The sequence below is a fragment of the Pan paniscus genome, chromosome 13 (assembly GCF_029289425.2).
Source record: "Pan paniscus chromosome 13, NHGRI_mPanPan1-v2.0_pri, whole genome shotgun sequence".
Lineage (NCBI taxonomy): Eukaryota > Metazoa > Chordata > Mammalia > Primates > Hominidae > Pan > Pan paniscus.
The window spans coordinates 60,222,689-60,248,212 of NC_073262.2; the positions used below are offsets into that span (position 1 = coordinate 60,222,689).

At 36.1% G+C, this 25,524-nt stretch overlaps 1 protein-coding gene across 2 annotated transcripts in view; it reads right to left on the minus strand.

Annotated features, from left to right (window-relative positions):
- The window catches only part of ACVR1C (activin A receptor type 1C), a 98,114-nt gene that overhangs the window by 31,182 nt on the left and 41,408 nt on the right, over positions 1 to 25,524 (minus strand). For both annotated transcript variants that reach the window (XM_063595378.1, XM_034954306.4), the window contains exon 2: positions 22,449 to 22,679. In XM_063595378.1, the coding sequence (XP_063451448.1) occupies positions 22,449 to 22,679 (231 nt within the window). The remainder of the gene's footprint in view (positions 1 to 22,448; positions 22,680 to 25,524) is intronic.

The window sequence follows — 25,524 nt, forward strand, 5'->3', positions numbered from 1 at the left end:
CATTCCCCAGATGTCCTCTTTGCACTGACAATGCTAAAGAGCTTAATATCTTAGATGTTCTTGCACTTTACCTACAATGTGTCAAAAAATACATGACTATCATTTGAAAACAAACATTATTTAATTCTGAAGGAAAAAGAATCAAATTCCTCACAAATGTGTTCATAGAAATTTCACTATAATGCCAAAGATAGTAGTTTATCTACTATCAGTAAGTAAAAGATTTAAAATTGTTAAGTGAACTTCAGAAACAATCATAATCTGTGCTGTTCTGCTACTTTGCCTGATGAATTTTAACTGATTACCAACTTTTCTTCCCCTGAGTGTTTCGGAATTCCTCTGAAATCATTAGTAGTTATACAGGTGCATATGAGGAGAAATTGGTCTAGAGTGTTCTTAGAATAGGTACTAAAAGAATTATCTGACTTGACTTTGCTTTAGTAATCATTAGCCATGGTGCTTCCAACTTCTGAAGTTTGCTGTTATAAAATGATTTTATTGTGTATTTCACAATGATCTTTCAAACTGTCTCCATATTTTTATGTCTGCACAAAGGTATTCTAGTTTTTCTAAAAAAGCCACAGAATGCATTTAATCTCCTGCATCTTACATAAACATCTATTTAAAATGTGTTTTTAAATACACAATTCCACTATTGAATACATTTACATGACTAAATTTTATTTTGATACGTGTTATTGGGAACCATCAATATAAACATTAGCATTAACAAGCTTATTGATCGTCATCATTTTTGTAAAGCTCTATTAAGCAGAGCTCAGATCATCACTATAGCAACTAATAAAAAAGCAAAAGGTCAGCAACCCTAAAAATAGAATAATCTCCATAAAAGTGCACTGCTCTAGTGATGGCTATGGCTCTCAGAGATGTTTATTATAGATGAACAATGTTTCTACTTTTGTGAACAAATTTACCGATATGAGTTAGTAAGGAAAAAAGATTACTCAGCTAGAAAAAGTCTAGCAACACCATTCAGTAAGAACTCCTTAAACACTGAGGAATTTTAAAAGCAAACATTTGTAAAACTATGCTTTAAACCTAATGCTGATGATAATCCCTAGGGGGGATAAATGAAAAAAAAAAAAAAAACTGTAGTCTACATCCAGCGAATCAGGGTACAAGAAAACAATCATGCAGCTAAGAATACGTTTCAATAATCATTAACTTTGATGAATATATTAATTTTTCTAGCAGGTTTTAAATTCTTGATCACAGGAAAGCTCTTATTATTTGATGCTTTGCAATTTAGGGGATTTTCTGTGCCAAGTGAGATGCATTCTCCATGGAATTAGCAGCTCCATGGGGGGACACGTTAAATCCCAAAAGTGAGGTGGGAGGAGTGCTGCATTGTTAATTCAAGTGATTTCACTCCTTAGAAAATTAGATTGAAGAGGATGGGGAAAATGAGAGAAAAGCACTAACCCATAAAGGTGAGGGCCTGGCTGACAGATATTTCCCCAAATAAGCCCTACAATATGTTAAACTGAGAAAATGCAAGGGAAGGAATTATTAACAAGACAGCAGGAAGAAAAGGGGGAAGGGAGAGAAGGAGAGAGGGAAGGAAGGAAAGAGGAAGGAAGGAAGGAAAAAGGAAAGAGAGAGAGAAGCAAGGAGGCAGGGAGGGAAGGAAGAAAAGGAGGGAGGGAGGGAGGAAACGAAGGAAGGAAGGAAGGAAGGAAGGAAACTTTAATTTATCTTTGTGAGTTTTGCAACTCTCCCTGGAGACCTGCGTGGACCTGGTGATTGTGAAAGTCACTGGTGGTTGCCACTGCCCAAGTGAAGACTTAGTTTAAATGCATCAGCTTCTCCCAGAACAGTTTACTATTCCCATTACCTCCTCACTACTTCCTATTTCTTGCTTTAAGGAGAGCCTCAAGATGAAAAGAAAAAGATAAGACAATGTAGGCATGATCCCCACATTTCCTTCTCTGCTCCTTCTTTATTGAAGGTATGAAAAAATATTGTTTATGAGATTTACATAACCTTCAAATTAATTAATTTACATTTCTTTAGCATATGCTATAAGAAGGAGATGGCTGTGTGAACCTGAAAAAGTCAATCCCTCAAGATGAATCCTGAGTGGTAAACGGGGCCTAAATTTAAAATAGAACCAAGTGGCCATTTGCTGACTAGAGGTTACGCACATATTCTGAGTTCCCAGAAAAGCCATACAACCGCTTAACTTTGAAACTTTCATAATTAACTGTTCTTGCCCATGTTACCTGAATCAACCAATAGGCTGTGGCCTGCATCAACCAATCAGAACTCAGCTGCATCAACCAATCTGAACTAAGCAAGTTCTAATCTTTCATTTTTCATAGGAGGACCTGACTGAAAACCTAAATGGGAACTTTCTCTATAAAAGCCAGACAAACCCTGCCTTTGTTCTCTGAAATGCACCTTCAGTTTAAGCTGAGGGCTATTTCTCCCCAGTTTGCAAACTGTTTACTAGAATAAAATATCTTTCCTCTAAATTCCTTCTCAGAACTTTTGCTCACACTTAGAAGTGGAGGTATGTACTTGATCAATTGCTTCAAATAATTCATATGGACTACTGGCATGGAAATCTTCTGGTATAATATCTACATTTCAAATTACAGACACATTTCCCCACTATATTAAAATGGCAATCAGCTGACTAAAAACCAAGGCATTACAATGGAGTGACATATTAGAAACCCTCTGAGAATAGAGGGAGTGAGGAGATATGTCCTGCTGGAAAATTGTTTAGAAACAAACAAACAAAGAAAAAACAGAGACCTTCATCCAAACAAAGTCCATTCTTGTAAAACCTTTCAAGGTTAGTGCTTCCATCCCAAAAGTCACTGTCATTTTGCATTAAAACCAATCCCCCTCCTTTTATTAATAGTTTTTCCCAAGTAAAAAGATAACATTTTGCAAGGTCCATTTCATGGAGGTGTAACTATTAATATCAAGTCTTCAACTGCTTTCTCACTCCACTTCACGCATAAAAAAGAAAGCATTTCTTTCTCCAGCTTGTGACTTTGAAATGTTCTCAGGTAACACACCAACCAAAAGGGAATATTGCTGGAGATGCTTTTTGATGGGTCTGTTTCTATCCTGGCACCTGGGAGAAATGCCACCACTGTCAACTGAATGACGTGATGATGTTCTGTCCATCCACCCCTATAAACCTATGACACACTCCTGTGAATTCAATTAAAGAGTCTTTATTTACTTCACAGGTTTCTGGGGGAAAATAAGTGGAAATAATATGTACAGCTGAAATAGAAGAGAGAACACACTACCACTACAACATTCAAAGCTAGCTCGTTTATTAGTTCAATAGGAATAATTGCTTTTTGTAAAAAACAGAGTGACATGTTAAGCAATGAGAAATCTCCCAAATCATCATGATGAACCTCCCTTAACCTGCCACTTCACAGCATCCTAAAATGTGGGTACCATTATTTCCAATATTTGCTAGATGTTAATGAGAACACATTTCTAACTGGTTTCTTGATGCTTTACTAAGTTGGTTCAAAGATTAGCTCCAAATGGATTGCTTTGTATGCATTGACTGAGAAAAACTCTCCAGAGGAAATGCCAGAAAAGCAGGGCAGAGTCCACAACCTTGTGGAATTTAAGATCTACTATGTAATATATGACCCATCTAGAGAACAATTCCCAAGCAACTTCACAAGTGAAAATATGGAGAAGGCTGGGCGCGGTGGCTCACGCCTGTAATCCTGGCACTTTGGGAGGCCGAGGTGGGCGGATCATGAGGTAGAGATCAATACCATCTTGGCCAACATAGTGAAACCCTGTCTCTACGAAAAATACAAAAAATTAGCTGGGCATGGTGGCGCGTGCCTCTAGTCAAGCTACTTGGGAGGCTGAGGTAGAAGAATCGCTTGAACCCAGGAGGTAGAGGTGGCAGTGAGCTGAAATCGCGCCACTGCACTGCAGCCTAATGACAGAGCAAGACACCGTCTCAAAAAAAAATATATATATATATATAATATATACATATATTATATGGAAAACTTTAAGATTGGGTGAGGAGGCCCAAGACTAAACCAGGAAGAAGCTGAATCCCTGAATAGACCAATAACAAGTTGTGAAATTGAGGCAGTAATACACAGCCTACCAACCAAAAAAATAAAATAAAATAAAATAAAATAAAATAAAATAAAAAAGCCCAGGACCAGACGTACAGAGAGGAGCTGGTACTATTCCTTCTGAAACTATTCCAAACAATTGAAAAGGAGGGACTCCTCCCTAACTCATTTTATGAGGGCAGCATCATCCTGATACCAAAACCTGGCAGAGACACAACAAAAAAAGAAAACTTCAGGCCAATATCCCTGATGAACATCAATGCAAAAATCCTCAATAAAATACTGCTAAGCAAACCGGTAGCACATCAAAAAGTTTAACCATCACGATCAAGTCGGCTTCATCCCTGGGATGCAAGCCTGGTTCAACATACGCAAATCAATAAATGTAATCCATCACATAAACAAAACCAATGACAAAAACCACATGATTATCTCAATAGATGCAGAAAAGGCCTTCTATAACATCCAACATCCCTTGATATTAAAAACCCTCAATAAAGTAGGTATACATGGAACATATGTTAAAATAATAATAGCTATTTATGACAACCCCACAGCCAATATCATACTGAATGGGCAAAAGCTGAAAGCATTCCCTTTGAAAACCAGCACAAAACAAGGATGCTCTCTCTCACCAGTCTTATTGAACATAGTATTGGAAGTTCTGGCCAGGGCAATCAGGCAACAGAAGGAAATAAAGCGTATTCAAATAGGAAGAGAGGAAGTCAAACTGTCTGTTTGCAGATAACATAATTCTATATTTAGAAAACCCCATCACCTCAGCCCAAAAACTCTTTAAGCTAATAAACAACCTCAGCAAAGTCTCAGGATACAAAATCAATGTGCAAAAATCACAAGCATTCTTACACACCAACAATAGACAAGCAGAGAGCCAAATTAAGAATACACTCCTATTCACAATTGCTACAGAGAGAATAAAATACCTAGGAATACAGCTAACAAGGAATGTGAAGGACCCTGAAGGAGAACTACAAACCACTGCTCAAGTAAATAAGAGAGGACACAAACGAATGTAAAAACATTTCATGCTCATGGATAGGAAGAATCAATATCGTGAAAATGGCCATGCTGCCTAAATTAATCTACAGATTCAATGCTATTCCCATCAAACTACCATTGACATTCTTCACAGAATTAGAAAAAACTACTTTAAATTTCATATGGAACCAAAAAAGAGCCTGTGTAGCCAAGACAATCCTAAGTGAAAAGAACAAAGCTGGAGACATCATGCTACCTGACTTCAAACTATACTGCAAGGCTACAGTAACCAAAACAGCATGGTACTGGTACCAAAACAGACATATAGACCAATGGAACAGAACAGAGACATCAGAAATAACACTACACATCTACAACCATCTGATCTTTGACAAACCTGACAAAAACAAGCAATGGGGAAAAGATTCCCTATTTAATAATGGTACTGGGAGAACTGGCTAGCCATATGCAGAAAACTAAAACTGGATCCCTTCCTTACACATTATACAAAAATTAACTCAAGATGGATTAAAGACTTAAATGTAAAACCAAAAACCATAAAAACCCTAGAGGAAAACCTAGGCAATACCATTCAGGACATAGGCATGGGCAAAGATTTCGTGATGAAAATGCCAACAGCAATTGCCACAAAAGCCAAAATTGACAAATAGGATCTAATTAAACTAAGAGCTTCTGCACAGCAAAAGAAACTATCATCAGAGTGAACAGGTAACCTACAGAATGGAAGAAAATTTTTGCAATCTACCCATTAGACAAAGGTCCAGTATCCAGAATCTACAAGGAACTTAAACAAGTTTACAAGAAAAAAATCCCATCAAAAAGTAGGCAAAGGATATGAACAGACACTTCTCAGAAGATGACATTTATGCAGGCAACAAGCATATGAAAAAGGCTCAACATCATTAATCATTAGAGAAATGTAAATCAAAACCACAATGAGATACCATCTCATGCCAGTCAGAATGGCGATTATGAAGTCAAGAAACAATCGATGCTGGCGAGGCTGTGGAGAAATCGGAACACTTTTACACTATTGGTAGGAATGTAAATGAGCTCAACCACTGTAGAAGACGGTGTGGCAATTCCTCAAGGATCTAGAACCAGGAATACCATTTGACCCAGGCATCCCATTACTGGGTATATACCCAAAGGAATATAAACCATTCTACTCTAAAGACACATGCACACATATGTTTAATACAGCACTATTTACAATAGCAAAGACATGGCACCAACCCCAATGCCCATCAATGATAGACTGGATAAAGAAAATGTTGTACATCTACACCATGGGATACTATGCAGCCATAAGAAGGAATGAGATCATGTCCTTTGCAGGGACATGGATGAAGCTGGAGGCCATCATCCTCAGCAAACTAATACAGCAACAGAAAATCAAACACCACATATTCTCACTTATTAAGTGGGAGTTGAACAATGAGAACACATGGACACTGGGAGGGGAATACACACACACCGGGACCTGTCAGGGGGTGGAGGGTAACGGGAGGGAGAGCATTAGGACAAATAGCCAATGCATGCGGGGCTTAAAACCTAGATAATGGGTTGATAGGTGCAGCAAAGCACCATGGCACACGTATACCTATGTAACAAACCTGCCCGTTGTGTACATGTATCCCAGAATTTAAAGTAAAATTCTTTTAAAAATAAAAAAAAGAGTGGGGGAGGAGGGAAATAAGAAAAAGATTATCACGAGATATTCCATTCATGATGAATCAGTCCAACATAAAAGAATACGTAACTGCACTTTGATAGGAATTTGAAGTAGAATGGGCTAAGGAGCTAAGTCACAAACATCAACTTTTTTTGTCTAGTCCTCCCGTGTGAATCTGTACTTACTGGTTGCAGGCAGACACCCCCTCCACTCTCCCATCCTTGACTCCCTTCCCTTACAATGGTCACTTCTTCGTAGTGACCACTGTAAATTTCACCAAGAATCATCCAATTACAAGTTAATTCGCTTAGATCCCTCCAACATGCTCCATTTGCCATGCAGCAAATGGCCTCCCTTTTGCAAACAGCAAACATAATTATGTCAGAGGGGTTATCTGGGATCAATATGAACCTTATATACTGAATAAGGACAGAAGATTTTCTAATCCAGAGATCAAATCAAGCCATGATAGAGGCAGAAATAACATGACAATTATTTCTCCCTTTTAACTGAATCAAACGAGCTATTGATGGGCCATTCCATTGTTTGATGCTCAGTCTATAAATGGCTATTTGCATAAACGATCTTCATCTGGCCAGGTTTCATAATTTTATAGCTGACAGGGAGTGCCACACACAAAAATATTTCCTGGACATGTTCTCCTTGTGTTGCTGGTTTTCTGGGAGTAGATGACGAACATCAAGAGGCTGCAAATCTTCTTTTATCCATTAGCATTGGAATTTAAGAAGAATAACATTTTTACGCTTTAAAGAAACAAGAATCTTGGATTAAGGAATATAATCGCTGTCATAAAAAGTATAAAGAACTTTCACTCAAGGAGAGGTAAGCTTAATAAAATGTAAGCAGAATATAAATAAGTTCCATAATCAGTTTTCTTAATTTCAGGACACATACCTAGCAGAAATGATAGTCTCTTAATCTCTGTTATCAAAACACATATTCTCAAATAATGCATGTCTGTAAATAACTTAGATAGTAATTATTCAAGAAATATTTTAGAGTTCTTTTTTTCTTAAATCAACCCTTTACATAAAAAAATGAAAGTCTTTGGAAGCAGCACCCATATCTCAATCTCTCTGTTTCCCCAGCACATAGTACAGAGCTATATTCACAGAAGACACTTAAAATACTGATGACAAGGGCAAGTTATACTTCTCTGTCCTAAAGTCTATGCTAGCATAACTTCTCCACAGCTAGTATATTCACACAAAGCAGCTTGCTCACTTGGAAAAAACTGATGTGAAATAATCACATTTTGACCTAGCTCACATATAGCTTACATATAGCTCAATGTCCTATACGTAATAATCACCTCAAAAATATTTGAGTAAAAATGTAATGGTATTTAAATAACTGAGAGAGTAAAACCTTATCTAATATGGAATCCTCAATTTAGAATTGGCTGTAAACTTTGCTTTCAATTTCCTATTACATCTCTATGAACAAAATTTCATAATGTAAATCAGTGTACTTGTTTCTGGAGATAAGAAATGCCTCCTATATTAAACTTTAAAACACAAGTCTGACTTTTAGATGCTTATATTTCAGAGCACTTTCCAAACAATAAAAATCATAGCACCTTTCATTTTAGGGGGGAAAAAAGCCTGTCTGGCACACCTGTCAGGTGTGCCCTGAGTCCCCAGAGAGTGAGCTATAAATGGATTTGTTCGTGTGATGGCAGAACAATTCCACAAGGGGTCCAGTGAGTATTTCTCAGCATGCACATGTCACCTTTTCCTGACTAGAGCAATGAATTTATGTCTCAAATAGAAAACCAGAAGAAAGTTAAGAAACAACAATGGGTCTTTTAAGAGGAACGAAAATAGCAAGACTTTTAAACTCCCAAAAGAATAACAATCACTTTCTGAGTCTGCAATTCTTGTAATTACAGTTTGCTTTAAAATTATTAGTTTTTGATAAATTTGATTTTAATGTTTTGGCAGTTGATCTTCTTTCAAATGCAAACCTTTGGTTTGGTTTAAAAAGTCTAATTTAGACATGTGCCTAATCAATATGTATTATACACCTACCACAATTGATTAAATTATCAATTTTCCTTTTCCTCTTTACGCAATTCAGAACAGAACAGGAAGGCAGAAATTGTACTGAAGTTAATAAAGCACCCACATTTTAATGTTTTGTCATATTTTCTTTATTAAAGTAATTATTTGAATTAGTGAAAAATATAATGGCATTATTAAAATAGTATATTGAAATCTGGAGGGAAAAATCAGAAATTATTACTACACTTACCCTTTTAAGCACTGTATGTTTTGGTAGCAAAATGGGAACAAAGATACCTGAAATTTGAAGGGTTTTTTTTGTTGTTGAATAGTCTATTTCCATATGAAGGGCTGTAATTAGTGCAAGCATGAACTAAGTAGCAATTCTTACCAAAATTAACCCTAAAAAGTTCCAGTTTCTCTAGCCCAGGCTTCCTAATCTTATTCTGGATGAATTTTCATGGACAATATTAAGGTGATCTTGGTGCTATTTGACATCATCATTATTTCTCTGAGCATGTCTCTGCTATCACCCAGAGTCTACAGAAATCAATTCTGTCACAAACCAAAATACAACCCAGCCATAAAGGAACCAAGCAACAAAATGGGATTCCTTCACATAGGAAAAAAATACTTGTCTAATATTAAGGAAGTAAGATACAAAATTGTATTAAACAGAACAATTCAACTATGCTAAAATATAACCAAACTATTGATAGTGGGAACTCTAGGCCAGTGGATATAAGCACAATACATCATGAATGAATGAAATAAATAAGAAAAGCCCATGCCCGACACAGAAGAGTCAGTCACTATTCAGCTTCGGCCAACTGATAGCATGAGACTTCAAGGATGTCATATCTTCTGAATTTTCAAGACCAGACAGGAATCTGGATTTTTATATTAAGACTTTATCTTCATCCATTCTGTAAAACAGCATACACTGGGTAACTTATAAAGAACAGAAATTTATTTCTCATAGTTCTGGAGGCTAGGAAGTCTAAGATCAACATGCCAGCAGATTCCATGTTTGGTGAAGGGCTGCTTTCTGGTTCATAGAAGGCACCTTCTCCCTGTGTCCTCTTATGGTGGAGGGAGCAAAGGAGCTCCCTTGGACCCATTTTATGAGGGCACTAGTCTCATTCATGAGGGCTCCACCCTCCTGACCTAATCAAGTCAAAAGACTGCTACCTTCCAGTACTATCACCTTAGAGGTTAGAATTTCAACATATGAACTTAGGGGGAACATATTTAGACCATAGCAGACTCTTAATGTTTAGCATTGTAAACAAATTCATTTTTCTTTCCCAGAAACTGTGTAGATCAAATAAAACCTGTCTACGGGCCTATCTCATAGACAGGTTTTATTTGATCCACAAACATGAATTCTACCTTCTATGGGCAGGTAGACTTGCTTTGCTGCCTCTCTGGATGACTTGCTTTGCTGCTTTTACGTTAATTAGAATTGGGTTTAACTACAAATAACAGAGGAAACCAAATAAATCAATTGTTTTTCTCCCTCATGGGAAAGAGATCTGAAGATGGGTAGTCCAATAGCAGCAGGATGGCTTCATAAAGTTTTCATTCAGGCCCCTGTCAGCTCCCTTGTTGCTGTCCTACAGTGAAACCATCATCCTCATGATCCAAGGCAGCTGCTATAACTCCAACCTTTGCATCCAGGCAGCATGATGATGGAGGTATACTCATGTGCCAATTCTGTTTTGTATTTTTTATTTAATTTTTTTAAGAGACAGGGTCTTGCTCTATCACCCAGGCTAGAGTACATTGGTGCAATCATAGCTCACTGCAGCCTTGGCCTTCTGGGCTTGAAGGATCCTCCTGCCTCAGCCTCCCAAGTAGCTGGGACTACAAGTGTGCACCACCATACCCAGCAAGTTCTTTTTTTTTTTTTTTTTTTTGACGGAGTTTTGCTCTTGTCACCTAGGCTGGATAGCAATGGTGCGATCTCGCCTTACTACAACCTCCACCTCCCGGGTTCAAGCGATTCTCCTGTCTCAGCCTCCTGAGTGAGTAGCTGGGATTACAGGCATGTGCCACCATGCCCAGCTAATTTTTGTATTTTTAGTAGATACAGGGTTTCACCATGTTGGCCAGGCTGGTCTCGAACTCCTGACCTCAGGTTATCCACCCACCTTGGCCTCCCAAAGTGCTGGGATTACAGGCTTCAGCCACTGCGCCCAGCCTAATTCCTTTATTTTTTGTAGAGATGCAATTTCACCACCTGGCCAAGGCTGGTCTTGAACTCCTAGGCTAAACAGATCCCCCTGCCTGGGCTTCCCAAAGTGCTAGGATTACAGGTGTGAACCATTATGCCTGGCCAACAGTGCTGTTTTAATGAGTCTTCTCCAAAGTCCTCCAAAACACTGCCATTTATCTAATTAGCCAGAACTCAGTTACATTACCACATTTAGCTGCAAGAGTAGCTGCAAATATTATCTGTTAGGTAGACAGCCACATAACCAGCTAAAAAGTCTAAGTTCTCCCGTGAAATGGGTATGGAAGAAAACCAGATGTCTTTGATACACTTATTTATAGTCATATTAACTTTTGACTCATTACGGTTTTTTTAATTAGAAAAAGAATATATGTGCAACAAAACAAGTCAGACACTATACAAATTGACAAGGGAAGAGTTAAAGAATGTCCTCTGCCTGTCAGCTGTCTCCAATACCTACTCCAGATATTAACAGAATGTGTGAACTTCCACAGATTTACCTATACTCACACATTACTTTGAAACTTGATGTTTTATTCTTCTTTTGTTGTGAAATATAATGAATATACAGAAAATTATGTACAATATATAGGTAGAAGATAACAAATAATTATAAATGTCCATGTAAATCCCCTCTCTGCTCAACATTGGCACCCCCATTCTGAGAAATCCCCACATGATCGCAACCTTATCCCTTCCCCCAGGGCAACCATTATCATGGCTTGAGGAATAATCATTTCTTTTTTTTTTTTTTTTTTTTGGCGACGGAGTCTCACTCTGTCACCAGGCTGGAGTGCAATGGCGCAATCTCAGCTCACTGCAACCTCCGCCTCCTGGGTTCAAGCAATTCTCCTGCCTCAGCCTCCTGAGTAGCTGGGACTACAGGCATGAGCCACCATGCCCCGCTAATTTTTGTATTTTTAGTACAGACAGGATTTCACCATGTTGGCCAGGCTGGTCTCAATCTCTTGACCTTGGATTCGCCTGCCTCAGCCTCCCAAAGTGCTGGGATTACAGGCATGAGCCAACGTGCCCAGCCTGGAATAATCATTTCTTTGCCTTAAAAAAATAAGTCTAACATTGTGCTTGATCATTTTCTTGTCAACTTGGGTAAACTTGAACTATGGCTCCCAGAGTCTCATTTCCTATATGGTTCCAGGTCAAATTTAGGATGCTTGCACATATGTTCATGAATGAGAATGGCTTGTACTTTTCCTTTTCTATACTGTTTTTGTTTGGTTTTGATATCAAATTTATGCATAAAATGAGATTCCTCCTTGTCTACACTTTGGAAGAGTTTGTGTAAGAATTACCTGTTCCTGGAAGTTTAGCACAATTTTCTGGTAGAGCCTTTTGGGCTTTGAAATTTTCTTAATGAGAATATATTTTTACTGCCCATTTTATAACTGATTCAAGTTCTTTAATATCGCAAGACTATTCAGGTTCAGTAAATTATAATTTTCTAAAAAGTAGGTTGCTCATAAATCATGTTGTTTCAACCCTGTATATTCTCCTAATTTAAAAAAATCTACTGTAATATCAATTACCAAGACAGTGGTATGTTGAAATCTCCCTCCGAGATTGTGGACTTCTCTATTTATCCTTATAGATCTGTAAATATTTTCTTTATTTTTGAGACTTCATTCTTAAGTACATACAAATTTAGATTTCTTTAAAAATCCCTGGTAAACTGAAACTTGAGATGTTAAAAAGTGACATTTTTAAACTCTGGTAATTTTTTTGCATTAAATTCTGTTTTGTCTTCTATTAATTTAAGTAAACTAACACTTTTGTTTGTTTAATATATGTATGATATATATTTACCATCACAATAATTTCAACATTTCTGTAGACCTTTATTTTAGATACATATTTTAAACATTTAATTGAATTTGTTTTCTACACTCTGATAATCATTGTTTTTTAACTGGAATGCTGAGTCTATCTACATTAAATTATTTACATTTAATTATTACTGATATATTTGGGCGCTTTCTCTTTGTCACATCTTCTGTGTGCTTCCTTTTTTCTCTTTTCTTGGCTTCTTTTGGTTTTTCTGTTTGTTTTGTTTTTGTTTTTTTTGTTTGTTTTTGTTTTTGTTTTGGAAACAGGGTCTCATGCTCCTGCCCAGGCTGGAGTGCAGTGGCAGCCAGGTTGGAGTGCAATGGTGTGAGCACGGCTCACTGCATCCTTGACTTCCTGGGCTCAAGCAACCCTCCTGCCTCAGCTTCCCAAGTAGCTGGGATCGCAGGCACATGCCACCGTGCCTGACTAATTTTAAAAAAATTTTTGTAGAAGCAGGGTCTTGCCATGTTGCCCAGGCTGATCTCAAACTCTTGAGCTCAAGCAACACTCCCACCTCGGCCTCTCAGAGCATCGGGATTACAGGCTTGAGCCACCATGCCCAGACCTCTTGACATTTTTTGGATTTGTTTTTATTATTCCATTTTTCTGTACTGGAGATTAGAAAGAATATACTCACATTCTATTCTTTTAAAAGTAACACAGAAATGACAACAGGCACATTTTAAAGCATTAATGCTTAAAAATTCTTTTACCCTTCTCCTAGACAGAATAAGGTCCTTAGAACATTTTAACTCCATTGGCCCCTCTCCTGACACATCCAGTATGTCATTATTACACTGAATGGTTTATATTAATATTTTTAAAGCCCTATATGATTATTACTGTTATTGTCAATAATGTTCTTTAGAATTAGTCACATATTCTCATTTTCTTTGCTTTTCATTCCTCCTTGCATGTCAGAACTTTGATGTTACTTTCTGCCTGAAGTACATCCTTCAGAATTTCCTTTATCAAGGGGTCACTAATAGCAAACTCACTCTATTTCTGTTACTTTACAAGGGCCTCTTCCTTACCCTCCTTCTTTAAAAATATTTTTGCTGGATATAGAATTCTGTTGCTAGCTATTTTCTTTCAAAATATTGCAAATATAATTACACTGTTTCTCTTTTCACTTCTTGCTATTGAGAAGACAGTGTTAATTCTACCTGGGTTAACATGTTAATAAATGTTCATTGATTAACACTGAATTCAACTTAATTGAATTTAATTAAGACAATTCAAAGGAGCTGAATTTAATGTTAATCTATTTAGGTGAATTTAATGTTAAATTGAGTTTAATTGAATTTAATGTTAAATTGAACTTAACATTATATTCAATTAAATTGATTAACATTAAATTAAATTCAGCTCTAATTAACTTTTTTCCTCTGTCAACTTTTAGGACTTCCCTTTGTCTTTGATGTTCTGTAGTTTTACTATAATGTGTTAAGCTTTGGAAGTCTTTTTATTTGTCCTATTGATATTCATTGACTTTCTTGGGATTGGGGACTGGCGTTCTTCTCAATTCTGGAAATTTTTGAGCTGTTACCTTTGCAGACACTGCTTTTGCCCAATTTTCTCTCCCCTCTCTTTTGGACTCGCATGTGAAAGCATGTGTTAACTCTTCTTTCACTTTCCTCTATTTGTCATCCTCTCTTCCATATATTCCATTTGTATTCTCTATATACTGCATACAAAATTATTTCTTCTGATCTGTATTTAAGACCCCTATTTCTCTCCTCAATCATTCTTATGCTAATTGTTCTTAAACCTATCCCTAAGTTGTGTAAATTAGTTACTGTATTTTTAATTTTAAGAGTTTTCTTCTGTGCTTGTTTAAATCTGCTAGGTCACTTTTTAATGGTTTCCTATTCTCTAAAAATATTTTCAAGTTTGCCTTTTGTTTCTTTACATTTGGAAAATATTTGGTCTATAATTTTTGTCTGTTAATTCCAATATGTGAAGCCATCGTCTGTTTCTGGTATATGCTCTTTCCTGTTGTCCTTATTCATACTGCCTCACATGTTTGTATGCTTGGCTATTGGAAGTACTGAAATATGGAAGTAGGCTGGTGACATTGTCAAGCCTCTTTATTAACAAACAATAGACCCTGACTACTTCCAGATTTCTTGTCATATGAGTCACTGAATTTCCTTATTAAGATATTATTATCTAAATTTCAGATACTTTTATTTATAAATGTCCTGGCTGATACATTTTTTTAACTTTTGCCCATCTAATAGGTGGGAAAAATGGAATACCAGCTAATAGTGAGGTTAAACATCTTTTCAATATTTGACCATTTGGATTTTCTCCTCTGTAAAATTTGTTTATGCCCTTTCATTCTTTTTCATTTAGCATTTCCCCTTTCTCAGTCTCTCTCACGCACCCCCTCTCTTCCCCAACCCCCGTCTTGCAATTAACACACACACACACACAAACACACACGCGCACGTGCACACACGTGCGCGTGCTATTTATCTTTCAAATAGTTATCTTTTTCCAGTCATATATACTACAAGTATTTCTACATTTCTACCCAATATTTAAATTGTTTTCTGGTTTTATTTATGTTATCTTTTATCATTCATTTTTATTTTAGTTTTCATCAAGTCAATTATATCTTTCTTCTCCTTTTATAGCAGCTGGGTTTCCTATCTTATTTAAGAACAGTTCCATACTATAAAGTCATAAAAAATCTTTTTTTCTAAATTTTTCTCTGACATTTAAATTGTTTTATATTTCACAATTAGATATTTAATCAAGCTGTAATTTATTTTTGTATATGGTATGACACTGTGGTACAGTCTTGTTTTCTTCCAGATGGATAGATAATTATGCCAGCATCATTTCAAAAATAAACTATCTTAGAATTTCCATTTTTGCCAAGTTACACTTTAGATGTCCACAGAAACCCTTCTTGCTACAGCACACATAAAAGTGCTGAATAAAATATCAATAATTTTTTTCTATTTTATGATAAAGCTGGTGCGAAAATAAATGAATTACTCGACAGCCAAGAATAAAGTACAAATCCAGAGAGGGGATTGAGCACTGTGGCTGCCTTGATCCTGGAAGCATCTGCCAGCTCTTGGTGGTGAAGTGCTCAGTTTACCACACTGTATCACGAGGCTGGGAAATAAAATATGGTTCACGAAACAGTGAAAGGTCAGATCAGCGATTCTTGCGTAAATCAGACAACTAAGAATGGCACTGCCATGAAAACAAAACAAGACAACAAAATAAAAAGTTCTACAGAGACAGATAGGGTATATGCTTGTGTGTCTCAAGCCCAACTTTGGGTAAAGCAGAAAAAAGACAAAAAAACAATCTGAGAGTTCCTCACTACAAGTGTGTATCCCTTACAGGCAGGCTTAGAGTCAGAATTCACTCTATTACTTTGGCCCCAAAAACCTAATCAAAACACTGAATGGTTTTGGGTTGGTAACACCCCCCAAGCAGCTGGCAGAAGCTAATATACATCTTCTCTGGAGGAACAAATTTTAAATACAGGCTTCAAAAGTTTCCTTCAGATAAGGTTTCCCAAGACCATGAGCTCACAATAAAATAAATCATTAAAAAACACAAGGAAAGAAGTCACCAAGAATATGAATCAGCAGAATCAAAAACAGCAGAACCAAACCCAGAGAGACTATAGATATTGAAATCATCAAAGATTCAAAACTTAGAAAATATGAAAAAAAGGGTTTAAGAGACATGTTGAATAGAGACAGAAGGCCGAAATTACATGAAATCAGGAAGGAATTGTGAGGAGAATTGAGGGGGACTGATTAGGGGGCTTACAGACAGAAACCACTGTAAGGATACACACCTACTAGGGGGAGACGGGAGGGGAGTCATGAGCTCTAGTCAGGAGAAAAATTTTGTCACACACACAAAAAATAAAACAAAGGCCCAACCATAACAAATAGGATCTAAGTACAGAAGACAGGACCAGCTGAAGCATGAGACTGTTACTGCACTTACATCAAGTCAGCTACCCAGAAATGACCCCACCATCTGGGGTGACTGATGAAAGAGCCAGAGAGGCAAGGATCCACTTGGCTTTCAGGTGAAACTGTAAAGGGAAGTCCGAGATTTTGTCCAACCTCTTCTGGTCACCTCCCGACCTTTCTTCTACTGTGTAGTACATGAACATGATGCAGACTATCAAGTACTGTAGAAATATCACACTGTCTACTTTTCAGAGTACATTTCTATATTTCCTGTTTTGTGATCACTTTGAAATTGACAAATCCCTACAGGCAGAGGGGGAGATGTCAATCACACCACTGATGACACAGAAACAGTGGAGTTGTTGGCACTAGCTTCATCATCCAGTGCTCAGCCTGAAAGTCCGCAACTTTTTCAAATAAAAAGGTTTGCATCTGGCCAGGTACAGTGGCTCATGCCTGTAATCCCAGCACTTTGGGAAGCTGAAGCAGGAAGACTGCTTGAGGCCATGAGTTTAAGATAAGCCTGTGCAACATTGTAGGACCCCATCTCAAAAAGATAATTTTTTTTTTTGAAATTAGCCAGATGTGGTGGCATGTGCCTGTAGTCCCACCTACTCAAGAAGCTAAGGTAGAAAGATCGCTTGAGCCCAGGAGTTCAAGGCTGCAGTGAGCCATGGAGCAAGACACTGCCTTAAAAAATTTTTTTTAAATTAAAAACAAGCTTAAGTTCAATTAAATGTTCCATAGCATTTCTTGTAGACATTAATTAGTGGCCAGACAACACGTATCTTCCCTATTATAGATAACATTTGAAAACCAATTAATGCAATCCATCATATGAACAGACTAAAAAAGAAAAATCACATGATAATCTCAATAAACTCATGAAGCTACTTTTTAAAAATTTAATATCCATTCATGATTTTAAAGAGAAACTTTCACCAAACTAGGAATACAAGTAAATTCCCTCAACTGATAACAGGCATCTACAAAAAAACCCACAGTTAACATCATACTTAAGGGTAAAAGAATGAATGCACTCCTCCTAGAATCAGGAAAAAGGCAAGGATCTTCACTCTCACCACTCCTATTCATCATTATATTGGCTGTCCCATCCAGTGCAAAAACGCAAGGAAAAGAAGTAAAATTCTGTATCTTCTATATATCAGAACAGAAGATATACATTGGTCTATATTCATTGATAAGATGATTATGTATGCAGAAAATGCCAAAGAATCTAGAAAAAAGCTACTAGAACTAATGTAAGCTATTTTCTTTTCTTTCTTCCTTTCTTTTTTTCTGAAATAGTGTCTCACTCTGTCACCCAGACTGGAGTGCAGTGTGGCACGATCTCAGATCACTGCAACCTCTGCCTCCTGGGTTCCAGCAATTCTCCCGCCTCAGCCTCCCAAGTAGCTGGGACTACAGGCGCGTACTAATTTTTAGTAGAAATGGGGTTTCACCATGTTGGCCAGGCTGGTCTCATACTCCCAACCTCAAGTGATCTGCCCACCTTAGCCTCCCAAAGTGCTGGGACTACAGGCATGAGCCACTGCACCCAGCCTATAAGTTATTTTCACAAGCTTTCAGGATATCATAAATAAAATAAGAGGAAAATTACTTTTATTATCATATACTAGCAATTAACATTTAGAAATTGAGATATTAAAAATACCATTCACACTAGCATCAAAAACATGCACTAGAGATAAAGTCAACAAAATATTTATAAGACCTGTTCTCTGATAACTACAAAGCACTGCTAAGAGTAACTGGAGAACTAAATAGGTGAAGAAAAAAAAATACTATGTTCATGGATTAAAAGTTCAATATTGTGAACATGATTATTCTCTGCAAATTAATCTATATATTCAGCTCAGTTTAATCAAAATCTCAGCGTGTGTTTTTGTAGAAATTGTCAAGTGGATTATAAAATTTAAATAAAAATGCAAAGGACTTATAATAGGCAAATCAATTTGGAAAAACAAAGTTGGAGAATTCACAAAACCTGATTTCAATACTTACTATAAAACTACAATAATCAAAACAGTTTGACGATAGTATAAGGCATATAGAACAACTGAACAAAAGAAAGAGACCAGAAATATACCCACATATATAAAGTTACTTTATTTTCAACCAAAGTGCCACCATAACTCAATGAGTAAAGAATAGACTTTCAATAAATGATGCTAGAAGAACTTCAAATCCATATGGAAAAAATAAAACTCCACCTTAACCTCACATAATAACACAAATTAAGTTGAAACTGAATGCAAAGATTGAAACTAATTGTAAAAACTGAAATATTAAAACTTCTGGAAGAAAACATAAAAACACATATGAATTTTGGGTAGACAAAAACTCATGACATGAAACTAGTAAACTATCATAATTTTTTTAAAAAGATAAATCAGACTTCATCAAAATTTCAACCTTGTGCTCTGTAAAAAATACCTTCAAGAAAACAAAATGGCAAACCACAGAATGGAAGAAAATAGTCACAATTTATCTATCTGATAAAGGACTTGTATTCAGAACATATAAAGAACTCTTCCAATTCAACCAGAAGAAGATTAAAAAAAAAAAACCCGCCTCCTGGGTTCACGTCATTCTCCTGCCTCAGCCTTCCGAGTAGCTGGGACTACAGGCACCCACCACCATGCCCGGCTAATTTTTTTTGTATTTTTAGTAGAGATGGGGTTTCACCAGGTTAGCCAGGATGGTCTCGATCTCCTGACTTTGTGATCCACCCATCTTGGCCTCCCAAAGTGCTGGGATTACAGGCGTGAGCCACCGCACCTGGCCAAAAAAACTCAATTTTTAATAAACACTCAAATAGATACTTTATAGAGGAAGATACATAAATGATGACCAATATGCATATGAAAAATAATTTAACATTATTAATTATTGGGAAATGCAAATTAAAACCACAATAAAATACCAATACAAAAACCACTTGAATGACTAAAATTAAAAAGACTGATTATACCAAGTGTTGGCAAGAATATGTACTAACTGAAACTATCACACATTTCTGTTAGGGATATAAAATATTATAAGCAGTCTGAAAACTATTTGGGAGACTATGAAGTTACGCATATACTTATCATGTGACCCTGCAATTCCACTCAGGTATTTTCAAAGAGAAATAAAAGCACATATCCAAAGACTTGTACGTGAATGCTCATAACAGCTTTGCGAATAACAGCCCCACATGGAAACAATCTGAATGCACATCAATGGATGAATGGATTTTTAAAAATTGTAATATATCCATAGAATGGGACATTATTCAGCAATAAAAGGAGTAAACTACTGATAAACCCAGCAACATGAATGAATCTCAAAAACATTATGCTGACTGAAGAAAGCCAGTTCCTCCCCCTCTTAAAAATGTTTCATAGTGACTCCTTTCATGGGAAACTCTAGGAAAAATAAATCCCATCTATAATGATAGAAAATAGATCAGTGGTCTAGCCCTGGTGGAAGTGGGACTGAGAATATTTTGAGGTAATGGAGATGTGGTGGTGGTTACATGGGCATATGTATGTGTCTAAACTCATCAAACTACATAGTTAAAATGTGTGCATTTTAAATGATAAAGGTTTGAGATTATGAATATGCTAATTACCCAGATCTAATCACCTGCTGTCCTCCCACTCTTCATCACACATATTCTCGATAAAGAAACTATTTTTTTGTAAATAAATAAATAAATAAATAATAAAACGTGTGCATTTTATTATACCTAAATTAGACCTTAATACAGTTGATTTTTGAAAAAGAAAGACTGGTTACTGATTAACTTAAGGGTAGAACATATAGACCTCTCAGTACTTTGGTAGAGCTTACAGTTGGGCTGGGAAGGACCTACATTCTAGCTGCATTAGGTATGTTTGATTTGCCCAGTTGCATATGAGACATCTTGCCCTCTAATACCTTTTGTTATAGTCAAAGAATGTAGTCTTGAGGATCATTCACTATTGGGAAGATACATTACAAGTCACTGCCACAGCTAAAGAGGAGACTCTCCTTTTTACTCCTAAAATCCTTTGTATTTGGCTATGGAGAAGACCATTAAACACAAGGAGACTTCACTTTAAGGTGTCTCTGGTGCACAGATAAACTGGGGGATAAAATATAAGGAAACAAGTGCCCATAATAGATCCCAGATCACCACTAAAGCAAGGAAGTCTATGGCATCTGAGATAGAATAAGTGTGGTCTAAAATCCACGACTGCAAGTAGCATTCAGGGATGAAATATGCCAAGTATAACTTTTGAGGTTGCAATATACATGATAATGCCTTACAACAGTGTTTCCAAGGTTGGGACAAGTACTGGTGCTGGTACATGGAATTACTTTAAGAGTTTTTTTCTGAGATGAATTGGGATGGCAAACAAACATGATATTACATAACACTGAGTCATATTATGATTCCTTCTCTTATTCTCTTAGTTTTTTTGGATTTTGTAAGAAAAAGTCTCCTTTCCTGCTAATATGTATTTTACACTTCTTCTCTCTTTTAAAAAAGAGAAAATGCAAAATACCTAACTGAAATGCAGGAGCATTGTTTGTTTGTTTACATAGTTATCTTCTATTTAGGGCAAGTACACTGGTTTTTAATTGGTGGTAGTGATATTATATTTTATAAAATAAATGTTTTTCAATTAAAAGGTGGTTAGTTTATTTAAAAAATAGGTAAAAAGTACTTTAGTGGTATACTGATATGATGACATATGAACACCTGAGATTGGATAACATTGCCTTAAAATGTTAATTTGTAAGGAAATATATGTATCTCTGTATAGATACATCTGTATTGATAATCATTAAATTATTGTTATATTAAAAATCTTAAAGAAATTCAATAGCAGGACTATTTTCACATCATAAACTAGTTTTAAATTCAGAATTATATGTCCCTTAATGTGTCCCAAAGTTTCAGATCCCAGGTTCCTGATAAAGGGCCAGATCAGGATTTTTAGCTTCTTATAAATTGGGATAAAGCACTGTATAATATGACGAAAGGCAGAAATATATCTGAACAATGATGAAGGGTCGAATTCCATTCTGCCTCTATCTCTCTGGGGTGTGCTCTCACTTGAATGTGGGTAGATGAAGAAGATATGCAGAGGATATCCCTGAAAAAAAGATTCTGTCCCCAGAAAAGTTGGCAATCTGCTATTTTTAGTTATGCTCTTTTTCTTCTCAGTATATATCTCAATGTCTTTTACACATGATCTTAGCCGAAAGGCCAAGAAGCAATCTCAATTTCTTTTTAAAAACTCCATAAAAATTTACATTTGACTTTAGGTTCATTAATCATTTCAAAAATACAATTCACGTGGACAAATTTCTTCAAAATTGTTATGTTATTGTCAATGTTTTGACAATGATGTGCAATTTTTTAAAAACTCAACCTCAGCTAGACTCTAGAGAATTTTACCAGCCAAAATCAAAAAGAGAACTGTAAAACAGATTTTCTTATTTAAAGAAACATAAGACAGTTTGATTCCTACCATTCTTATAGTTTCCCAAGAGTAAAATTAAATTCGGAATGAACTAAGATAAACCCCTTACCTGTTGGAAGGTGCAGTGTTATGTTGTTGCAAAAATCTGTGAAGCAGCATTCTGTTTTGGTAACATTGTTGGAACTATGACAGAAGACTTGAGCATTCAGTTCTGGAAGGGAGACACAGGATTTGATGACCTGCTCTTTTCCATTGGTTAGCATGACTGATGCCCAACATGCTCCTTCTGTTTGGCAGGTAAAGTTTGAAGAATCACACAAAAGACATACACACTTCAGTCCTGGAAAGAGTAAGGCAAAAAGATTTAAAATACAAAAGACATCATGCTACTTTATTTGATAATACCTGGGAATATAAATTCAATCTTAATGAAAATGGAAAAAGGGTTTAAATAAAAACACTTGCTAAACACATGCTAAGCTCTTACTCCCTCTCCATCATATATTTCACTAAACATCCTGTCCAATTATCATTTACTTTTGCTAATATTTTTGTGATTTATTCCAGTTGCTACTATATTTAAAGCATTTGCCTCATCCATGCTCTAAATACCCCCATATTAAGTTCAACCAGCTCATTCCTAAATCAATAGCTCCTAGGAAATGCTAGGAAACAGTATCACAGCAACCAAGGGGAGCTGTCCAGCAACACTCATAGAACATTGAAGTGGGGTTATGGCAGCTGTGTAACCAAACAATTCAGTGTGTTCTGTTCATTTGCCCTCCTTCCTTTAAACTTTTAAGCAAATGTGCTAAACGCAAAGCTAACCATAGATATTTATGTCTCTAAAAAAATAGTTGTGACACTTTATATTTATTTTCTGTGACACTTTAACACAATTGTTATTGTCGTAGTTCCTTTAAGGCATTGGTGAGCCACATATTTCCCCTCCTCACTAAAGAACGTATACTAGAATGAATCATTTGAACAGACACCATGACCTTCAGGTAATTTTCTTTAATGCACACATCTAGTCCATAAAGTAAGGCAAATCAATAATAGAATTTAGAATATCTATACCAATACAACTGTGAAAAATTACACTTTGTTAAACTAATCTGTTCACTGTCTACACCTCCCCAACATTCTCCACTTACTACACACACACACACACACAAACACATTCACCACTAACTCACATGTCCAAAGTGGTGCCTATTTATGTTTTGATGTAAAACATTTGTCAGCATGAAGCGCCTAGTGGTTGAGTTATTTATTCAAATTTCATTTAATATATTGTTTCTAAATATTATAATACTAAATAAGCTTTGTATTATTGTTTTAAAATTCTTTAAATTTCAATAGCTTTAGGAGTACAAGTTGTTTTGGGTTACATGGGTGAACTGTATAATGGTGAAGTCTCAGCTTTCAGTATACCCATCACCCAAATGGTGTACATTGTACTCAATAGATAATTTTTCATTCCTAACCTCCCTCCCACCCTCCCCCACCTCCTGAGTCTCCAATATCCTTTACGTCTCTCTGTAAGCCTTTGCATACTCATAGCTTAGCTCCCTTTTATTAGTGAAGACATGCAGTATTTTATTTTCTGTTTTTGAGTTACTTCACTTAGGATAATGGCCTCCAGTTCCATCAAAAGTCGCTGCATGCAAGAGACTATTTCATTCTTTTTTATGGCTGAGTTGTATTCTATGGTATATATGCCACACATATATACACAAATACATACACAAACACACACACCATATATATATATATAATATATATATATACGTGTGTGTGTGTGTGTATATATATATGTACATGCTCATACACACACACCACATTTTGTATTCATTTTTTGTATTCATTTATCGGTTGATGGGCACTTAAATTGATGCCATATCTTTGCAATTGTGAACTGTGCTGAAATAAACATACACCTGCAGGTATCTTTTTGACACCCAATTGTGGGATTGCTGGATCAAATGGTAGTTCCATATTTAGTTCTTTGAGAACTCTCCATACTGTTTTCCATAGACACTGTAATAATTTAAGTTCCCATCAGCAGGGTATAAGCATTTGCTTTTCACCATATCCACACCAAACATCTATTGTTTTTTGACTTTTTAATGGTGACCATTCTGGCTGGGGTAAGCTGGTATCGCACTGTGATTTTAATTTGCATTTCCCTGCTGATTAGTGATGTTGAACATTTTTTCACATATTTGTTAGCCATTTGTATGTCTTCTTTTGAGAAGTGTTTGTTCGTGTCATTTGCCCACTTTTTAATGGGATTATTTGCTTTTCTCTTGCTGATTCTCTTGAGTTCCTTGTAGATTCTGGATATATCCTTTTTTGGATGTATACTTTGCAAATATTTTCTCCCATTCTGTAGGTTATCTGTTTATTCTGTTAATTATTTCTTTGGTTGTGCAGAGATATAGATGACACAAACAAATGGAAAAACATCCCATGCTCATAGATTGGAAGAATCAATATTGTGAAAATGACCATGCTGCTCAAAGCAATCTACAGATTCAGTGCAATTCCTATCAAAATACAACATTTTTCACAGAATTAGAAAAAATATCCTAAAATTTTTATGGAATCAAAAAAGAATCTGAATAGCCAAAGTAATCCTAAGCAAAAAGCACAAATCTGGAGGCATCACATTACCCAACTTCAAATTATACTATAAATATAGGGCTACAGTAACCAAAACGGCATGGTACTGGTATAAAAGTAGACACATAGACCAATGAAACAGATTAGAGAATCCAGAAATAAAGCTACATACTTACAACCAACTGATCTCCGACAAAGCACACAAAAACTGACACTGGGGAAAGGATACTCTATTCAATAAATGGTTCTTGGAAAAGTGGATAGCTACACATAGAAAAATGAAACTGGATCCCCCTCTCACATTATACAAAAATTAACTCAAGATGAATTAAAGACTTAACTCAAAGCCCTAAAACCAGAAAAATTCTAGAAGAAAACCTACAAACTATTCTCAACATTCCCTAGGTAAAAAATGTATGACTAAGACCCCAAAAGCAAATGCAACAAAAACAAAAATAAATAAATGTATTATTAATGTAATGAACTTTTCGTTAAATCACAACTGCCCTCCCATAACTATCTAAATGTTCAAATTTTTACCATATAATCTTTGTTAG